The sequence below is a fragment of the Ursus americanus genome, chromosome 7 (genome assembly GCF_024610735.1).
Source record: "Ursus americanus isolate L20-20 chromosome 7, mUrsAme1.1.p, whole genome shotgun sequence".
Taxonomy (NCBI): domain Eukaryota; kingdom Metazoa; phylum Chordata; class Mammalia; order Carnivora; family Ursidae; genus Ursus; species Ursus americanus.
Window position 1 is genome coordinate 81,290,648 of NC_142133.1, and position 14,519 is coordinate 81,305,166.

The window sequence follows — 14,519 nt, forward strand, 5'->3', positions numbered from 1 at the left end:
GGGAGGGAATGTCCAGACCATGCAGTCTTTCCACGTCCTTCATGACCTGGTGCCTGTCTGGCTCTTTCTCCTCCCCTCCAGACACTCCCCACTTCTGACCCCACCCAAACACACCCAGAGTCCTTTAGAGATGCTGCTGCCAGCACCCAGAATGCCGGTGGCTCCTGGGCAGCACCCCGCCCCCCCCGACGGCCGGTCTGGGTTCTCTCTGAATGCCCACAGGCCAAGGTCCAGGCATGCCTTCTGCTCCCTTGTCTGCCTCCCCAGGACGTGGCTGCCTGAAGTCAGGCCCGCGTCTTCACTCTTGCTGCCTCACAGCCTGGCCCAGTGCACGGCACGCAGCGGGTCCTCAGACGTTTGGTGAGGAGGATGGAAAGAAAGGAGGGAAGAGGGGTGCCTGGGTGGCTCAGTCAGTGAAGCGTCTGCCTTCGGCTCGGGTCATGATCCCAGGGTCCTGGGATGGAGCCCCACGTTGGCTCCCTGCTCAGTGGGGAGTGTGCTTCTGCCTCTCGCCCACCGGCTTGTAAGCTCTCTCTCTCTCTCTCTCAAATAAATAAATAAAATCTTAAAAAAAAAAAAAAAAAGGTAGGAAGGAGGGAAGGAACACGGCCACATTCTTCTCATCAAATGGCTCATTTGCCTAAGGAAGCCCATTACAGGAAGTTAGTGACGGAGTTTATTTTGAAAAACAGGATACCCTCACGTCTCCAGTCCTGATCAGTCCCGAGGTGCCCTTCCTCGCGAACCTGGTTAATCGTTTCATTCACCGCCTGTCCGGGGTGACACCGAATCCTCAGCGAGGGGCCGTGGCAGCGAGAACCCAACAGGAAACCACACAGAATCCTGAGGCTCTGCCAAAAAGCTCTCACAGGCCAACGGATTGGGGCTATTTTCAAAGGCCTTCAAGTAGGCCACTGGTTTGTAAGCTTTTCAGGCGTGGCTCTGGGGAAGTAACCAGAGACCACTGGACTCTGCCAGGAAACTTGGAAGGGCCATGAAAGGGACTTATGAGCTTCCTGGCCGTGTGACCGACCGACAGCCAGGGGTGGGTTAAGTTCACCTGCATTGAAAACAGGATTTGCACGCACTGGGCTCTACCACCGCCTGGGAGCTGGACGTGGGCTGGACGTGCGCCCAGACTTCACCTACACGGGCTGCCACAGGACACGCGTAGGTGTGCCATGTTCCCCAATTAAACGGGAAGCCAGATTCAGCCCTCTAGGAATAAGCTGTGTCAGGTACAACCCTGAAAACGGTCTTCTATTCCAGGAACAAGCCAACATTTTCTGCAAAGGAGCAGACAGGGAGAATATTTTAGTCTTTGAGAGTCGTGTGGTCTGTCTCCAACGCCTCAGCTCTGCTATTGTAACCAAAAGCAGCCATGCTGACCTGCAAATGAGTGTGCCAATAAAACTTTATTTACAACGCCAGGCCATGGGCCGGGCCACTCTGGGCCACTGGCCATGGCTGGCCCACTCCCACTCCAGTCTAACTCCTCCCCTGACCTGTTGTTTGGAAGGGAGAATTAATCAGTGGCAGGGAACTACAAGTTGGTAGGTCTTGGGAAGATTTAGGAGAACCCACTAACATAAAGGCACTCTGGAATCTAGGAAAATAGGCTACTTTTCAGCTGATCTCCGTTACAGTAATGTAAAATCTCCGTGATGGTCCTCATTGTAAGGGAAGGAGGAGAATCAGCTCTTGTCATTAGTTGAGTTTCAGGGTCTGCTTTTCTAGGAATGTTTGTGGCCATCGGATCTGGGGGGCTGCTCTGGTGCAACGCAGCGGCTGCCCCCGATGCACACGTGTGGGGAGCTCACCTGAGCTGAGGGGACAGGAGAAAGGAGGAGGGAGAGAAGCCTCCCATGGAGGTCCGCACCCCAGGGAATGAAAGCGAGGCAGGTGACCCCATGGCCCTCCCCTCCCTGGTCTGATTCACCTCCTCATGACGGTCCCCACACGGCTCCCTGTCTTTGGGGCTAGTGAGTAGTTTGGGGGAGCCCAGCTCTGCCCCAACTAGATTTTGGGGTCCCCTATGAGCACAGCATCTGCGGAAGGGCAGTGCAGGGTGTGGGCACTTGGCACACTAACCACCACACGACACGTGGAGAGAGCTTCCCAGCCTGCTCTGTTCTCTTCCCATCGTGACACTAGTTAGGGCTGGTCTGAGAGCGTCAGTGAACACAGGTTCCCCTGCCCTGGGCCCCTGCCTGGACTGTGAGCAGCCTGTGGCCCCTGCATTTCCTCACGCACCGCGTGGCCATGTCCCACCTCCCATTCACTCTCCTCACACAGCAAATGCCGCTACTAGGCCCAATTATATTATGGAGCACAGGGCAAGGAGACCTAGTTAAGGTTTCCATGGTAATGACTTCAATTCTGTGACTTTTGTCCTCGGAGCTGTGACAGGAACTGCCTGTCCCCAGAGGAGAGATTCCCTATCAGAGAGGTAAAGGGCAAAGAATCTGTCCCAACCTGCCGAAGGCGAATGTCCTTCCCACGCTGCCAGGACACCTCAAACCCTGCCAATTCAGCCCTGGGGCTCTTCCCTTGGACTTCTACTAACATCCCCCTCAGGACCCCCATGCCAAATTCCACCAGCTGGTGTACAAGACAGGAACCGATCAGTAAGGAAATCCACACTAGGAAACACCAGAGAGCTCTGCTTTTCAGGAAGTATGTGGGTACAGACGTCTAGGGCGATCAATCACATACATACCTAATAATACATATTAGGCACATTATATCTTCTATACATGATATCGAATGTCTTCTATAGACATATCTGCATAGAGCAGAGGTTTTCAAACAAGGCCAGCAGACTATTTTCTGGCACACCAGAAGAAACGAATCTCAGCTCCCATCTCCCAAAGACACGTTTATAATAGAGTAAGGAAGCAGGTCCCTAATAGCTCTGCTTATAAAAAAGCCCGAGATTTTTTAAAAAGGTGCTTTTCTTTTTAAGTGTGGTTTTCTTGGAGAAGCGTGCTAGGAGAGGTGGGGTTCCGGTTCTCACTACGTGGCTGGCCAGGCTCGCGCTCTGGCTGCACCCCAGTGGGGAGTCCTTGCAGGGAGACCTTGGCTCCAGTCAGGCCTGCTTACTGATGGATCAGCTCAGCAAGTGAGTTCATCACTCTGGGCTTTACTCTCGCGGAAAGCGTCAACACCACGCAGGACAAAACCTGACTTCAGCATTCACCGGACCTGCCGTCCCAAGGATAAAGAATGCAGGAGGTGGCAGGGCCCGCCTCTGGATGGCAGGAGCTTCAGGAGCGAGGGACGGGCCAAGAAACAGCTGCAGCCTGGCACGGTCGTTGCTCAGCCAGGAGTAGGGGTATAGCAAGGTGGGGCATGCGAGGGAGTGAGCCCCCTGCACAGCCTGCCCCCATCGGCCTCTGGAGTCTCCCCCATGGGCAAGTGGGCACTCAGAAGGCAAAACAAGCCCACAGCCTCCTTGCCAAAGACCCCAACTGGAGGAGTGGAGGAGATGGATGAAAATCAAGCCTGCTCTATCTGAAACTAATATAACATTGTGTGTCAACCGTCCTTCCGATTATAAAAAAGAGAGATCAAGGCTGTTATATCAGAGGAGACATTCTAAGACCCAACGGAGACAATGTTTGCAATAAACTAATTAGGAACCAAGCGCTGTCGGAGGACCTGCGTGCTGGGTTCTCTTCCAGGTGGTCCTCCCTGACTGCATTTCAGACTCACAGAAAAGGCTGAAACTCATCTTCTGATCATATCGCAAAACTTATTCGATGTACGAGCTAGAATCACTTGCTTTACTTCGGCTCCAACAGTTTAACATTTCACTCAGGTCTTCGGTCACATTAAGTCTGAGTTCATTTTGTGTTTTTGTTGCTTTTCACATAATGCTGGCAAAATGTTCTCAAGTAACAGGCTTGAGAGAGTTTGTTAACCTAAGTCAAGTTGGCTTCATTTTTATGCAAAGTTAAAAAAAAAAAATCTTTGAGCCAAAGCACTTGAAGTGACAAAGTATTTGAAAGTACAAAGTTGAAATTATTAGGTAGGAAAATTTATCCAGCTGCATTTTTAAACGAAATTCAAGGTCAGAGAAAGTTAATTTTCTTATAACCCAAATAACTACCAGTTTCTGTCGAGATTCTCTCTGCAAAATATTTTCAGAAGAGCCTGAAAGTCTCAGAAATCCAAATTCATCCATTTTATAGCTCCACACGCTGACTTCTGTATCACATGGTATTACATTTAAACTATAAACCGCTCCAAACCAAATGATATATGCCATTAAATAAACAAGCTCTTGAAAACAATTTCAATGTCATCAGGATCCTGTTTGATTTTTTAAATTTAAGTTGGCCACACACTGCTTTTTTCCCCCCCAGAAGTAAGCCCCAAGAGGAAATGCAACTATCTTTAGCATTTCTTTAAAAGAAGGAAGGAAGGAAGGAAGGAAGGAAGGAAGGAAGGAAGGAAGGAAGGAAGGCGGCCTTTCCACATTCAGCTAAGCTAAGAATCTCTCGATCCTTTCCTCTGCTGTGTTCTGCGTCCCGTTCCCGTCTTGGGTGTTCTGTCCACAGGCAGCCTAGGGTTGTATCTCGGTACAAGCGTCTGATGCAGACAAGGCTCCGTAGCAGAGCAGGAAGAGGGTACAGCACACCTGAATGGTGACAATCGGAGCCGAAAAGGTCAGAGTTTGGCTGCAGTGTCTTCACAGTGAAGTCGTGCATAAGAAGCACCATCGAAACATGTCTGTCCTTCTGCTTCTGTTCAGGTGAAGCCCAAGGTCCAGGATATATAGGAGAATTGTAACCAAATGGAAGCCAGAGACTCTTTAAAACATCATTTTATGACCCTGGCACACTTCAGAGAGCCAAGCCAAAGACTGGTCCTGGGCATCCAACGTGTTTCAATGTTTGGCAAGGCCAGTCGTCACTCCACACGTGCCACACCGTGCTCCTGGGGAACCCTAAGTTCTGCAGCGGGCCTGGCTCTGCCAAGAGGGCGTGCAGGACACTCAGGATGGGGGGCAGATCTGGTCCCACTGTGTCCCACCAGCCACTAGAGCTGGAAATCTGGGCGAGTCAGTCAGCCTCTGCGGGGGCCATGTTAACAGAAGGGGACAAGCTTGCAGGGCCGTCAGGATACTTCCTGAGACAAGGGACTTGGGACCAGGTGCCCACATGTCCAGAGCCACCCCAGGTGCAAAGGGACAGGCTATACTTTTCTGTCAGGACGCCGGTCATCACACTTTCACCTACGTGTGGCCCCCCAACTGCCGTCTACGCCTTTGGATCTTTTAAATTCTGCACTAAGAATTTAGACCCCGAACTGTTAGCCCTAATCTGGCTGGAGAATAATCATGCCCCATGAGGGTCAGATCTCTTTAAACCACCCCCTATGCCCAAATCCCTGTAAAGGAGTTGTGTTTCAGGATTCGTTCTTGTTACCAAATGGAACCCCAACAAAGGCCTTCCAACTGGGAGCTCTGCAGAGAATTCCAATGCCAATGACATTTCAGAAATCTAATTTACATCGACGCTTTCGCTTCCACTGCAGCCAAACAATGTACAATCCTATCCGCTGAAAGCGCCATCCCCCACCCCCCACCCCGAGGTATCCATACTCTACCGCGGGAATCGTAACGCACTAACACGCCGGGGCACCTACCTCTTTCAAATTGTAGCTTTTTGTATCTTTGCATAATTTCGGCGGCAACCATGCACTCAATCTAAGAAGAAAAAAAAATACAAACAAGTATAACAAGCTGTGGGCTAGAACCCAGCCCAGGTCGGCCTAAGCAGAGCCCACGACCCCTGGCGAAGCTACGCCGGGCGCCCTTGCACACATTAAAAACCAGATTTGTTCAGGTGCTCATGCCTCGTCCTCCTGCAGATGGCCCTGTTTAGGGCAGGCAGCGTCAGGGCAGCTAATCGCAGTTTCCAGTCCTTCTTTGATCAAGAGCTCGACATACTGTTTCAGGCACTGAAAAAAAAACAAAACAAAGAACAGAGAAGTATCTGTTAACATCTTTACTTGCTTAAGGGCGAAGATGCAGCAATGCATAATCCAGCACACCGTCCCATCACAGCTTCCTAGTTTCCCGGCATAGCCCACGGCAACACCAAAGTAGAGGTTCTGTTCACTCGCTGAATATTTATGGGATGCCCCCCCTTCCCGGCTGGCCACAGAACAAAGGCTGCAGGTGGGATCCCTGCAAACACCACACCCGTGAGTCTAACAGTAGGAGGAAAGACGGAGAGGAAGGTCGGGAAGGAGTATCTGTCAAATGCTTATCAGACGTCAGGCACTGTACTCAATCCTTTATATTCCATCGTTTCACGGACGCCTTCGATCATTCTTACGAGAAAGTTAGGACAGATTCACCTTTCAGGTGTGAATGCTGAGTCACCAAAGAAGGGGCTTGCCAGTGGACCCAGACAGCAAGGGCAGAGCCCCAAGTCAAGCCCAGCCTGGCTACCTTGGAAATGCCCCCACGTTCCCCGATAACCTGCACAGAGATGCCAGCCCTTACCCCTGACACCCACGTCCCCACGAGTTACTTACTACAACCTCACCTACTTGAAGGACTGCTGAAAGTCTCAGGTCAGTGAGACAGAAAACGTGGGAGACACAGAAGAGTCTATCGAGGAGGATGAGGCCGGACACAGTACCGACTTACTCGTGCCTCTGTCCATGAGCCTGGGAAGGCCACGCTCCCCTGAAGAGCGCATTGTAAAGCACAATTAGAAGAAAAGATACAGCCTCTCCTGGTAGGCTCACTACCAAAAGTAACAAGAGATAGACTTTGAAACGCTCACAGGAGAACTCAAAGAGCACAGAAACTGGGGCCGCTAAGTGGAGAAACCAGTAAAAACCATCTCAACAGCATCGCCAGATCAACTGCAATCACAGCCCCAGTCATCTGGGGGTCCTGATGCCAACACCCCTGTTATAATAACACTATTAAGAGGAATAGCGATTAGGGGCGCCTGGGTGGCTCACTTGGTTAAGCATCTGCCTTCAGCTCAGGTCATGATCTCGGGGTCCTGGGATCGAGCCCTGCGTTGGGCTCCCTGCTCGGTGGGGAGTCTGCTTGTCTCCCTCTCTGTCTGCCCTTCCCCCACTCATCCTCTCTCTCAAATAAATAAAATATTTTTAAAAAATAGTGATTCATCAAGAAAAGCCCATTAGCTATGTTTCCTAAGCCTCTACCTCCCCTCAATGTGCACTCCATTTCCCTAGAAGGATGCACGGTCCTGACTAACAGCTGTGCGAGAACTGGAATCAGCTGCAGTTCCTGCTAGCTCCATGCCTATGCCTGGAACACGTCTGCTACCCTCCTTCTACCGGCCTCACTTTCCCCACCTGCACTTGGGGAGCTTTAACCCACCCCACTGTGGAGCTGTAAGAATTTCATGCAAGAGAATCTAGAAGACAACACGGAAAACAGTGTATGCTTGACGATATAAATAATAATTTGATCTAAATAGGTAATTCCCACCCTTCTAGCACATCAGAATATTTCATCCACTGGAGACACGAGGTAGCTGTTTCTTTTAAAAATACAAATCAAGGTAATCCTCAGAAAGAGTCATTTCCCACAGCCTTTCTCAAGCGCGCTAAACAGAACGTGAGGCTTCATGCGTCAAGGGCAACGTGGACGCCCAGAGCACAGGCCCCGAGTTCGGCCTGCATTTCTTGGTCCTGCCCAGGGCTCCCTGTTAGTGCAGAGACCCTGAACTTCCACGGTACACAGACCGTTGACATCTCGCCAGCACAATGGTTATGGAGAGCTCCCAGAGAACCGAGTATGGATGAGCCCCATGTGGGAGGGCTGTTTGAGGTCTCAAAGGTACACTCATCAAAACCCACACCAGAAGGAAGCAGGACAGCAGACAGAGGAGGGGGCAGTCCCACGGAGCCGCCAGCAGGCCTGCTGCCGGCTCTGAGAGCCACAGCAGCCATCTGGAGAGACAGCCACACTGTGGTTTGGTGGCCTATGACTCTTGCAACAATGGTGTGGTTACAGTCGGGAGGAACCTGGAATGTGCTGTGTATGGCTGGGTGACATGTGAGGAGGGAGGGACTGCAGGCTTTGGAGCTAGACAGACTCATGGCACCACTGAAGGCGGAGGCCATGGCTCCCTTGACCATAGAACGGGATGGCCACCTTGCTGGGCTTCTGTGATTGTAAGAAAGCACGTAAAAGCACCAGCACAGTTTCCAGGACACAGCACCAGCTCTGCCAACTGCAACCGTTGGTACCCCCGTTTTGTCTGTGTGATATGTTTCCTAGAGTCCGACGCATAAAAATAGATCAAAACCTTAGCCACGAGATGATGATTTTACTTTTTATCATCAGTTTGTCTATCTGGGATCTCTGGAGAACACGGGAATGCCCTGAACACTCACAGCACCATGCGGGCGGGGCAGTGCACCCCGAGATCTGTGCTCCCCAAGAAGAAAATACAACACCTAACGCCTGTGGGAAACCCACGGCAGGGGATCTCCGCGACTCTGAGCACCCATGCTCAAGAACTGGCATACAGCAAGACAACTAGTGTGTCACATCTGGCTCGATCACTCAGAGGCCTCCGCACAATTCGCAAAATGACTATGTTCTGCGAGTATCGATTTGTTTACTGTATAAAAAGAGATGAGGATCCAAGTGTCTGGCCAACCATCCACGGAAAACCAGCCCAGTCTCCTTCCAGATATGAAGTGGGTCATGACTCACAAGCCATGTTTTTCATTCGAATAGCAAAAAGAGGGCTTAAAAGGAGCACAAAAGAATGGGCAGAGAAACTTCTGTAAAAATAAAAACGTAGTCCAAAAGCAGGTATCACTGGATTTCCTATCATACTGATTGGAGCTCAGGGGTCAGCTGTCCTCACCTGAGCGGCGTTAGCCCACTGCCACGAGAATCGCCAGGCGTTATGGCTCCGTTTACAGATGAGAAACAAAGACTCGGGGAAGTTAAGATCGGGCCCAAAGACATACTCTGTAAGTAGAGGTGCTGGGGCTCACAGGTGCCTGACTCCAAAGAGGGGGGCTTTTGTGTTTTGTTTTTAATTTCTGCCTTCTTCCTCAATTAAGAACTCTTTCACATGCGATCCCTGATTACATATTTTCAGTTACCTCCTACATTTATTTACTAGAACACGGAATTGTATGTACTTTGTTTTTTTTTAAGTAGGTTCCATGCCCAGCATGAAGCCCAATGAGGGGCTTGATCTCACGTCCCGAGATCAAGACCTGAGCTGAAATCGAGTCAGACCCTTCACTGAACGAGCCACCCAGGCACCCCTGTTGTATGTACATTAAACTGGCAAAGTCCGAGTCACCCTGGAACGCACCTGTACAGGCCCATGATGCTTGGATGCAACGATGGTCTGAGACACCAGGCCCCCCATGGCCACTGCGGGGAAAAGATGCTCCTGCAGGTCCTGATGGCACCCTGTTCTTGACACCCTAGTGGGGAGTGGGGGTCCCCCCCCCCGACGTGGGGTCAGGAAGTCTTCCCAGAGGCGACACACTGACCAGAGGGACAAGGACATCCCGGGAAACGGGGCATCCGCTGCACAAAGGGCAGAAGCAGGGAGGGGAAGTGTCGAGAGCCACAGAACATTCCAGGCATTTCATTTTCCATTTTGTCTTCCAACTGTCTGAAACCCAGTTCCAAAGAGGAGACTTGCAGACTTGCTACGAAACCCCTGCTTCGGTTTCCTGCCAAGGAAAAGTGGGCCACAGAGGCAGCGGCCTTGCCTGGGCTACAGCAAGTCTCAGTGGTGTCTGTTCTCCCACCTGAAGGCCTGCTGGCTGCTGAAGACTTTGAGAGCAGAAACCAGCTCAGAAACTGTGCTCCAAGGAGCCACAGTAGTTTGTGCTGCTCAGGGACCCACGACTTCTGAACAGGCAGGTCCAAGCAACTGCGGCGGGACCCCAGTGAACACTGTTTGAAGAGCAAGGGCCTTGGAGTCACAAACCTGGGTTTGAATCCCGGCTTACCTGCTCCCCAGCTGTGCACAAGGAACCTCACCTCCCGGAGCCCCCATTCCTTGTGCTGTGGGAGGAGGTAAGCCTGCCACCACCAGGCCCCTTCCAGCCACAACACCGACCTGAGGTGGCTACGGTCACTTGCTCAGGCAGGCGTCACGTGCTTACCATGGGCGTCAGCACAGCAGCCCCGACAGCTACCGCCACCCCGAGTATTAGTGCACGACTGGCCCGCATGCAGGTAGGGACCCAGGGAACGCAGAGCCCTCGGCAGGCTTGTGACCACAGATGCCCAGTAAGGACGCGGAGCCACAGATCTGGCGTGAAACACTCTCTTTAAGAGCACCAAGTCGGAAGCCCGCAGGTGTGCATTTGTCACCTGTTTGGGGTTTCTGGGTCAATTCAGTCGGTAGGCATGGAGCACCTGCTTCGTGAGAGGCCATGCTGGAGCCGTGCCGGGGGAGGCAAGACTTGAGGGGCCTTCCTTCACCACAATCAAAGCAAAGAGAGAGACAAGCCAGCCGCGGGTTACGTGCGACGGCGCTGGACAGGGGCGTGCACGTTCAGTGTGGGCACAGCAGAGAGCCCATTCCTGTGTCGGGTCCACACGAAGCACAGCAACCCCAGGAGAAGGGCTGGCTGGACCACACGTGTGACAAACACCACAACTGGTGCGAGGCCCCAGGGGGAGCAGAGAGGCAGGAGGGGGCCTGGTCTGCGCAGAGCAGGGGGGCTTCCTATGTGGAGGTGCTGGAGCCTCATTCCCCGGGGGGCTGGAGCGGATTTACCCCAGCAGAGGCCACGCCACAAGAACTCAGTCTCAGCGGCGTGAGGGTAAACCTGAGTGGGTCAGGGAGACCAGGTAAGGTGGCTCAGGCCAACAGCCCCCATCAGGGCAGTGTGTGGCCCTGGCTTCGGGAAGTGACAGCCATGGCAGCTCGTGGTGGGGGGAGCTGGGCACATCCTACGGCCAGGCCTAGAACCAGCAGGGACTGGAAAAATCGACCATCAAAACGAGGTGTCCCCTGGGGAGTCCTGCACGAGGGGGAGGGGTCACCTGCCCTGCTGACGGAGTGCAGGAGGACTGTTCTCAGAGTGGTCAGTGACGGGCAGGCTGATGAGGCAGGACCCAGAGTGGAGCTCAGGGTGAGGCTGGGGGTGACCGGGAGACGAGGGTTAGGACGGTCTCAAGAGGACTTGGTCCCTCTCTGACAACCTGGGGGCTTTTCTGGGGATTCACGGGCCTTGGCATCACTGCTCTCCATAGACCAAAGAGCCTAGAGTTGAAGCTGTGCGTTCTGCTCTTGCAGAGACCAGGAATCCTGGACCCCCTTCTCCTGGTGCAGGGGCTGCAAAGACCAGTGGGGAGGGGGGTGATCCCAGAGAGTGCAGCACTCCCTCCTCTGCAGGGGGTACAGGCTCCTCCCTGGGGGGGGGGGAACACAGCCTCCTCTGCAGGGGGCACAGGCTCTTCCCTGGGGGGGCACAACCTCCTTTTCAGGGGCACAGGCTCCTCCCTGGGGGGGGCACAGCCTCCTCTGCAGGGGGCACAGCCTCCTCCCTGGGGGGGGGGCACAGCCTCCTCTGCAGGGGGCACAGGCTCCTCCCTGGGGGGGGGGCACAGCCTCCTCTGCAGGGGGCACAGGCTCCTCCCTGGGGGGGCACAGGCTCTTCCCTGGGGGGGCACAACCTCCTCTGCAGGGGGCACCCACCTCTCCCATCACACCTGTAAACAAGCTGCAAGAGAAGCAGCAAGCGTGGACAAGGCTTTCTAACTGCTGACTGTGAAAAACCAAAGTCACAGAGGAGCAAAAAGGAGTCTTTAAGCAACCCTCACCTCCATCGAGACGACCTCCCAGTGGAACGCAGGTCAGAGGTACGCGGTGGGAGGGTATGAACACGCATCCGTTAGACACAGAAGCACTGAGAAGCCAGCACGTCATCCACTCAACAAACAGTGATTTGCTCTGTACCCAAAGTCTAGTAGCCCAAACTAAGAGGAGCAGAGAAGCACCGGGGGACTACCGCTAACGGGAGAGCCAGTGTGTTGCTATGTGCGGTTCTGTGGGATCCGTGTATGTGTGGAGACAGAAGGGGAAGCCAATATGTGACTCTGAGGCCCAGGCAGGGACAGTGAGTCCATGCACAACTACTCAGAATCGGGATGTCTGAGGGTTCATTCCAATGGAGGGAGGCTCCACTCGCTTCGCCTCATTACGCTAAGCTGTCTCAACTGTCCACAGAATGGAAGGTTATCCCATCGATCGGAGAAACCAACGGTGTGTGTGTTTGTTCTTTGCCTCGTGGATAAGAAGGGGCCGGGGGCACGAGGGGACCGCTAAGTGTCTCCACTGGGATACCTTGACAACAACGGGGCAGGGTTCCAGGTCCCCAACTGCACGAGACCTGGATGGGTCTCCTGGGTGGGAACAGGGAGGGGGGCTGGGGGATGGAGAGCAAGTGCACAAAACAGGGAGAGAGAAAGCACACCCCGAGTACGCTTCCTCAGGTGCCAGGACCCAGGGGTGTATGGAGGAAGGCCCCAGCCCCTGACCTGCAGTGTGGCCCTCAAATGACTCCAGAGCAGCCTTCTAGGCCTGTGTGGAGTCTCCCAGCAGAGCAGATGCCAGGAGTCCGCATTTTCTTAGGGGCCGTTAGTAGATAAGCATTGGATCTGGGCACAAGCAACAAGTGCGCTGGACTGGAGGCAAGTGGAGAGCATTCTCGAGCAGACCATTTCGTCTTTCTGAGCTGCGGTGTCTCCTCACGAGATGGGAGAATTCTGCCCGCTTCACAGGGTTTTATGACAAGTGAGATAAATGTGGTATGTCACCAGCAATTAACAAATGTTATTCCCCATCCTTTTCTACCCACAAGGCAGAGTTTTAGAGGGAACTAAAAGCCAGAGATAAAGACAAAAACCACTGTGGCGTGCCTGTGAGCAGTGTGGGCAGAGAATCTGAGGGATCAGGAAGCAGGTCTGCCACAGGGACACAGAAAGGCCTCGCTGAGCTACGTGTCCATGTGGCCGCCATGTTGGCAGCTGGAAGCCCCAGCCCTCTGGTCCATTCTCAGCCCCGGACCTCAAGCCAACTCACCCTGCAAGTATGCCTTTCCCCATCGAGAGACCCAAGACTAGGACGAGACCCTCTACACGGCTGGGTCCCAGCCCACAGAGCAGAGGCTGGGGAGCTGTACCCCACAGAGCCCCAGGGTGCTCAGAGTCCCCAGGAGCCAATGTGCAGGACAGAGATAATTCACTGGGCTCATGGCCCCCAAGCTCCACACCGACAGAGGCCTGCTTTCAACCACTTGACATAGTTTAGTCTCCCCTGTAGACTTTTGTTTGAGTAGAGACCCTGAGCTGAAGGACACTTTGAAAGCAACAGGATTCCCTCTTACCATGTGGTGAGCCAGAGTTAGCTTCCCCAACATCTGAAGACGCTATTTCTTAGACACGTCTCAGAGAAGCAGGAGAGGCAGAACTAGAGCAAGAGCAGTCGCAATAGCGGAAGTAAGAAAAATAAGAGTAACATCTTGCTCGAACGACATAAAGCCACTTACAACTCAAGCAATGACCATTCCGGTGACAAACATTTTTTTTAGCACCACTATGTGCCAAACTTTAGGGGACAATGAAACAAAACGAAATCCTGGCTCCTTTAGTGGGGGCCACAGGTAAGCAGACATCATGACAACACAGTGGGACAAAAGGAACCAGATATAAGAGGAGCTGGAAGCTTCCAGTAGTTTGGAACAGTTGATGTAGGGACTGAGGATGTGCGGAGAGGGTGGGGAATGAGCTCTGAGCCTGGATAAAGGCAGGGACCTGATTAAGTGGTGGCATTTCCACCCAAGAGGGTCTGAACTACAGAGGGGTCATTTGAGCTAGCTATTGAGGATAGCGTGAATGGCTAGAGCCATCACGGAGAGTCAAGCAAAAGTGGGGGTGTCATGGGATGAGGAGGCTGGACTGGGAGGGTTTTGCTAGGAAGGGTTTCCACTGGGTTCTAAAGCATAACACTGACAGAGTTGGCAGGGCCTGGGGGGACATGAGACCAGAAAGGCAGTGGCCCCTCTGAGGCAGCCTTGCGTCCTCAACTTCCCCTCCAGGCCAGAGCCACACAGGGCACAGAAAGCTTGGGGGCCAGACCGTGGGTACATTTTCCAGTGAGACCAACTGTCTGTGTGGCACCGTCTGCCTCAGGAGCCATGGCTGCCATTATGGAAAGAACACTCGGCTACAAATCCCATGTCTTGGCTTCCTCCACGATGGGCTTCCACCGTTAACTACTGGGGGACGCAACACACAGAGGAGGCCCAAGAGGCCGGCGAGGTCAGAAACAGAATGGGCATCTCAAGGCAGAGATGCCTGACTGCACCATCCTGATTTCCCCTTGGGCCCTTCCTTCCCCGAGGTCAACCTCCCTCAGAACTTAACCGTAATTCTCCAGTGATGACTTAATTTACGAAGAGGGCTTCCCTCCGTCTTAGACAATTTTCTCTCTTTCCTCTTTCCCACCTTCTCCTGTCTGTGC

At 53.1% G+C, this 14,519-nt stretch overlaps 1 protein-coding gene across 3 annotated transcripts in view; it reads right to left on the reverse strand.

Moving 5' to 3' along the window:
- RNF144A (ring finger protein 144A) overlaps positions 1-14,519 on the reverse strand; it is a 116,914-nt gene that overhangs the window by 24,967 nt on the left and 77,428 nt on the right. For all 3 annotated transcript variants that reach the window (XM_045814648.2, XM_045814651.2, XM_087863880.1), the window contains 2 exons: positions 5,863-5,967; positions 5,653-5,713 (listed from right to left, as the gene is read on the reverse strand). In XM_045814648.2, the coding sequence (XP_045670604.1) occupies positions 5,653-5,713; positions 5,863-5,967 (166 nt within the window). The remainder of the gene's footprint in view (positions 1-5,652; positions 5,714-5,862; positions 5,968-14,519) is intronic.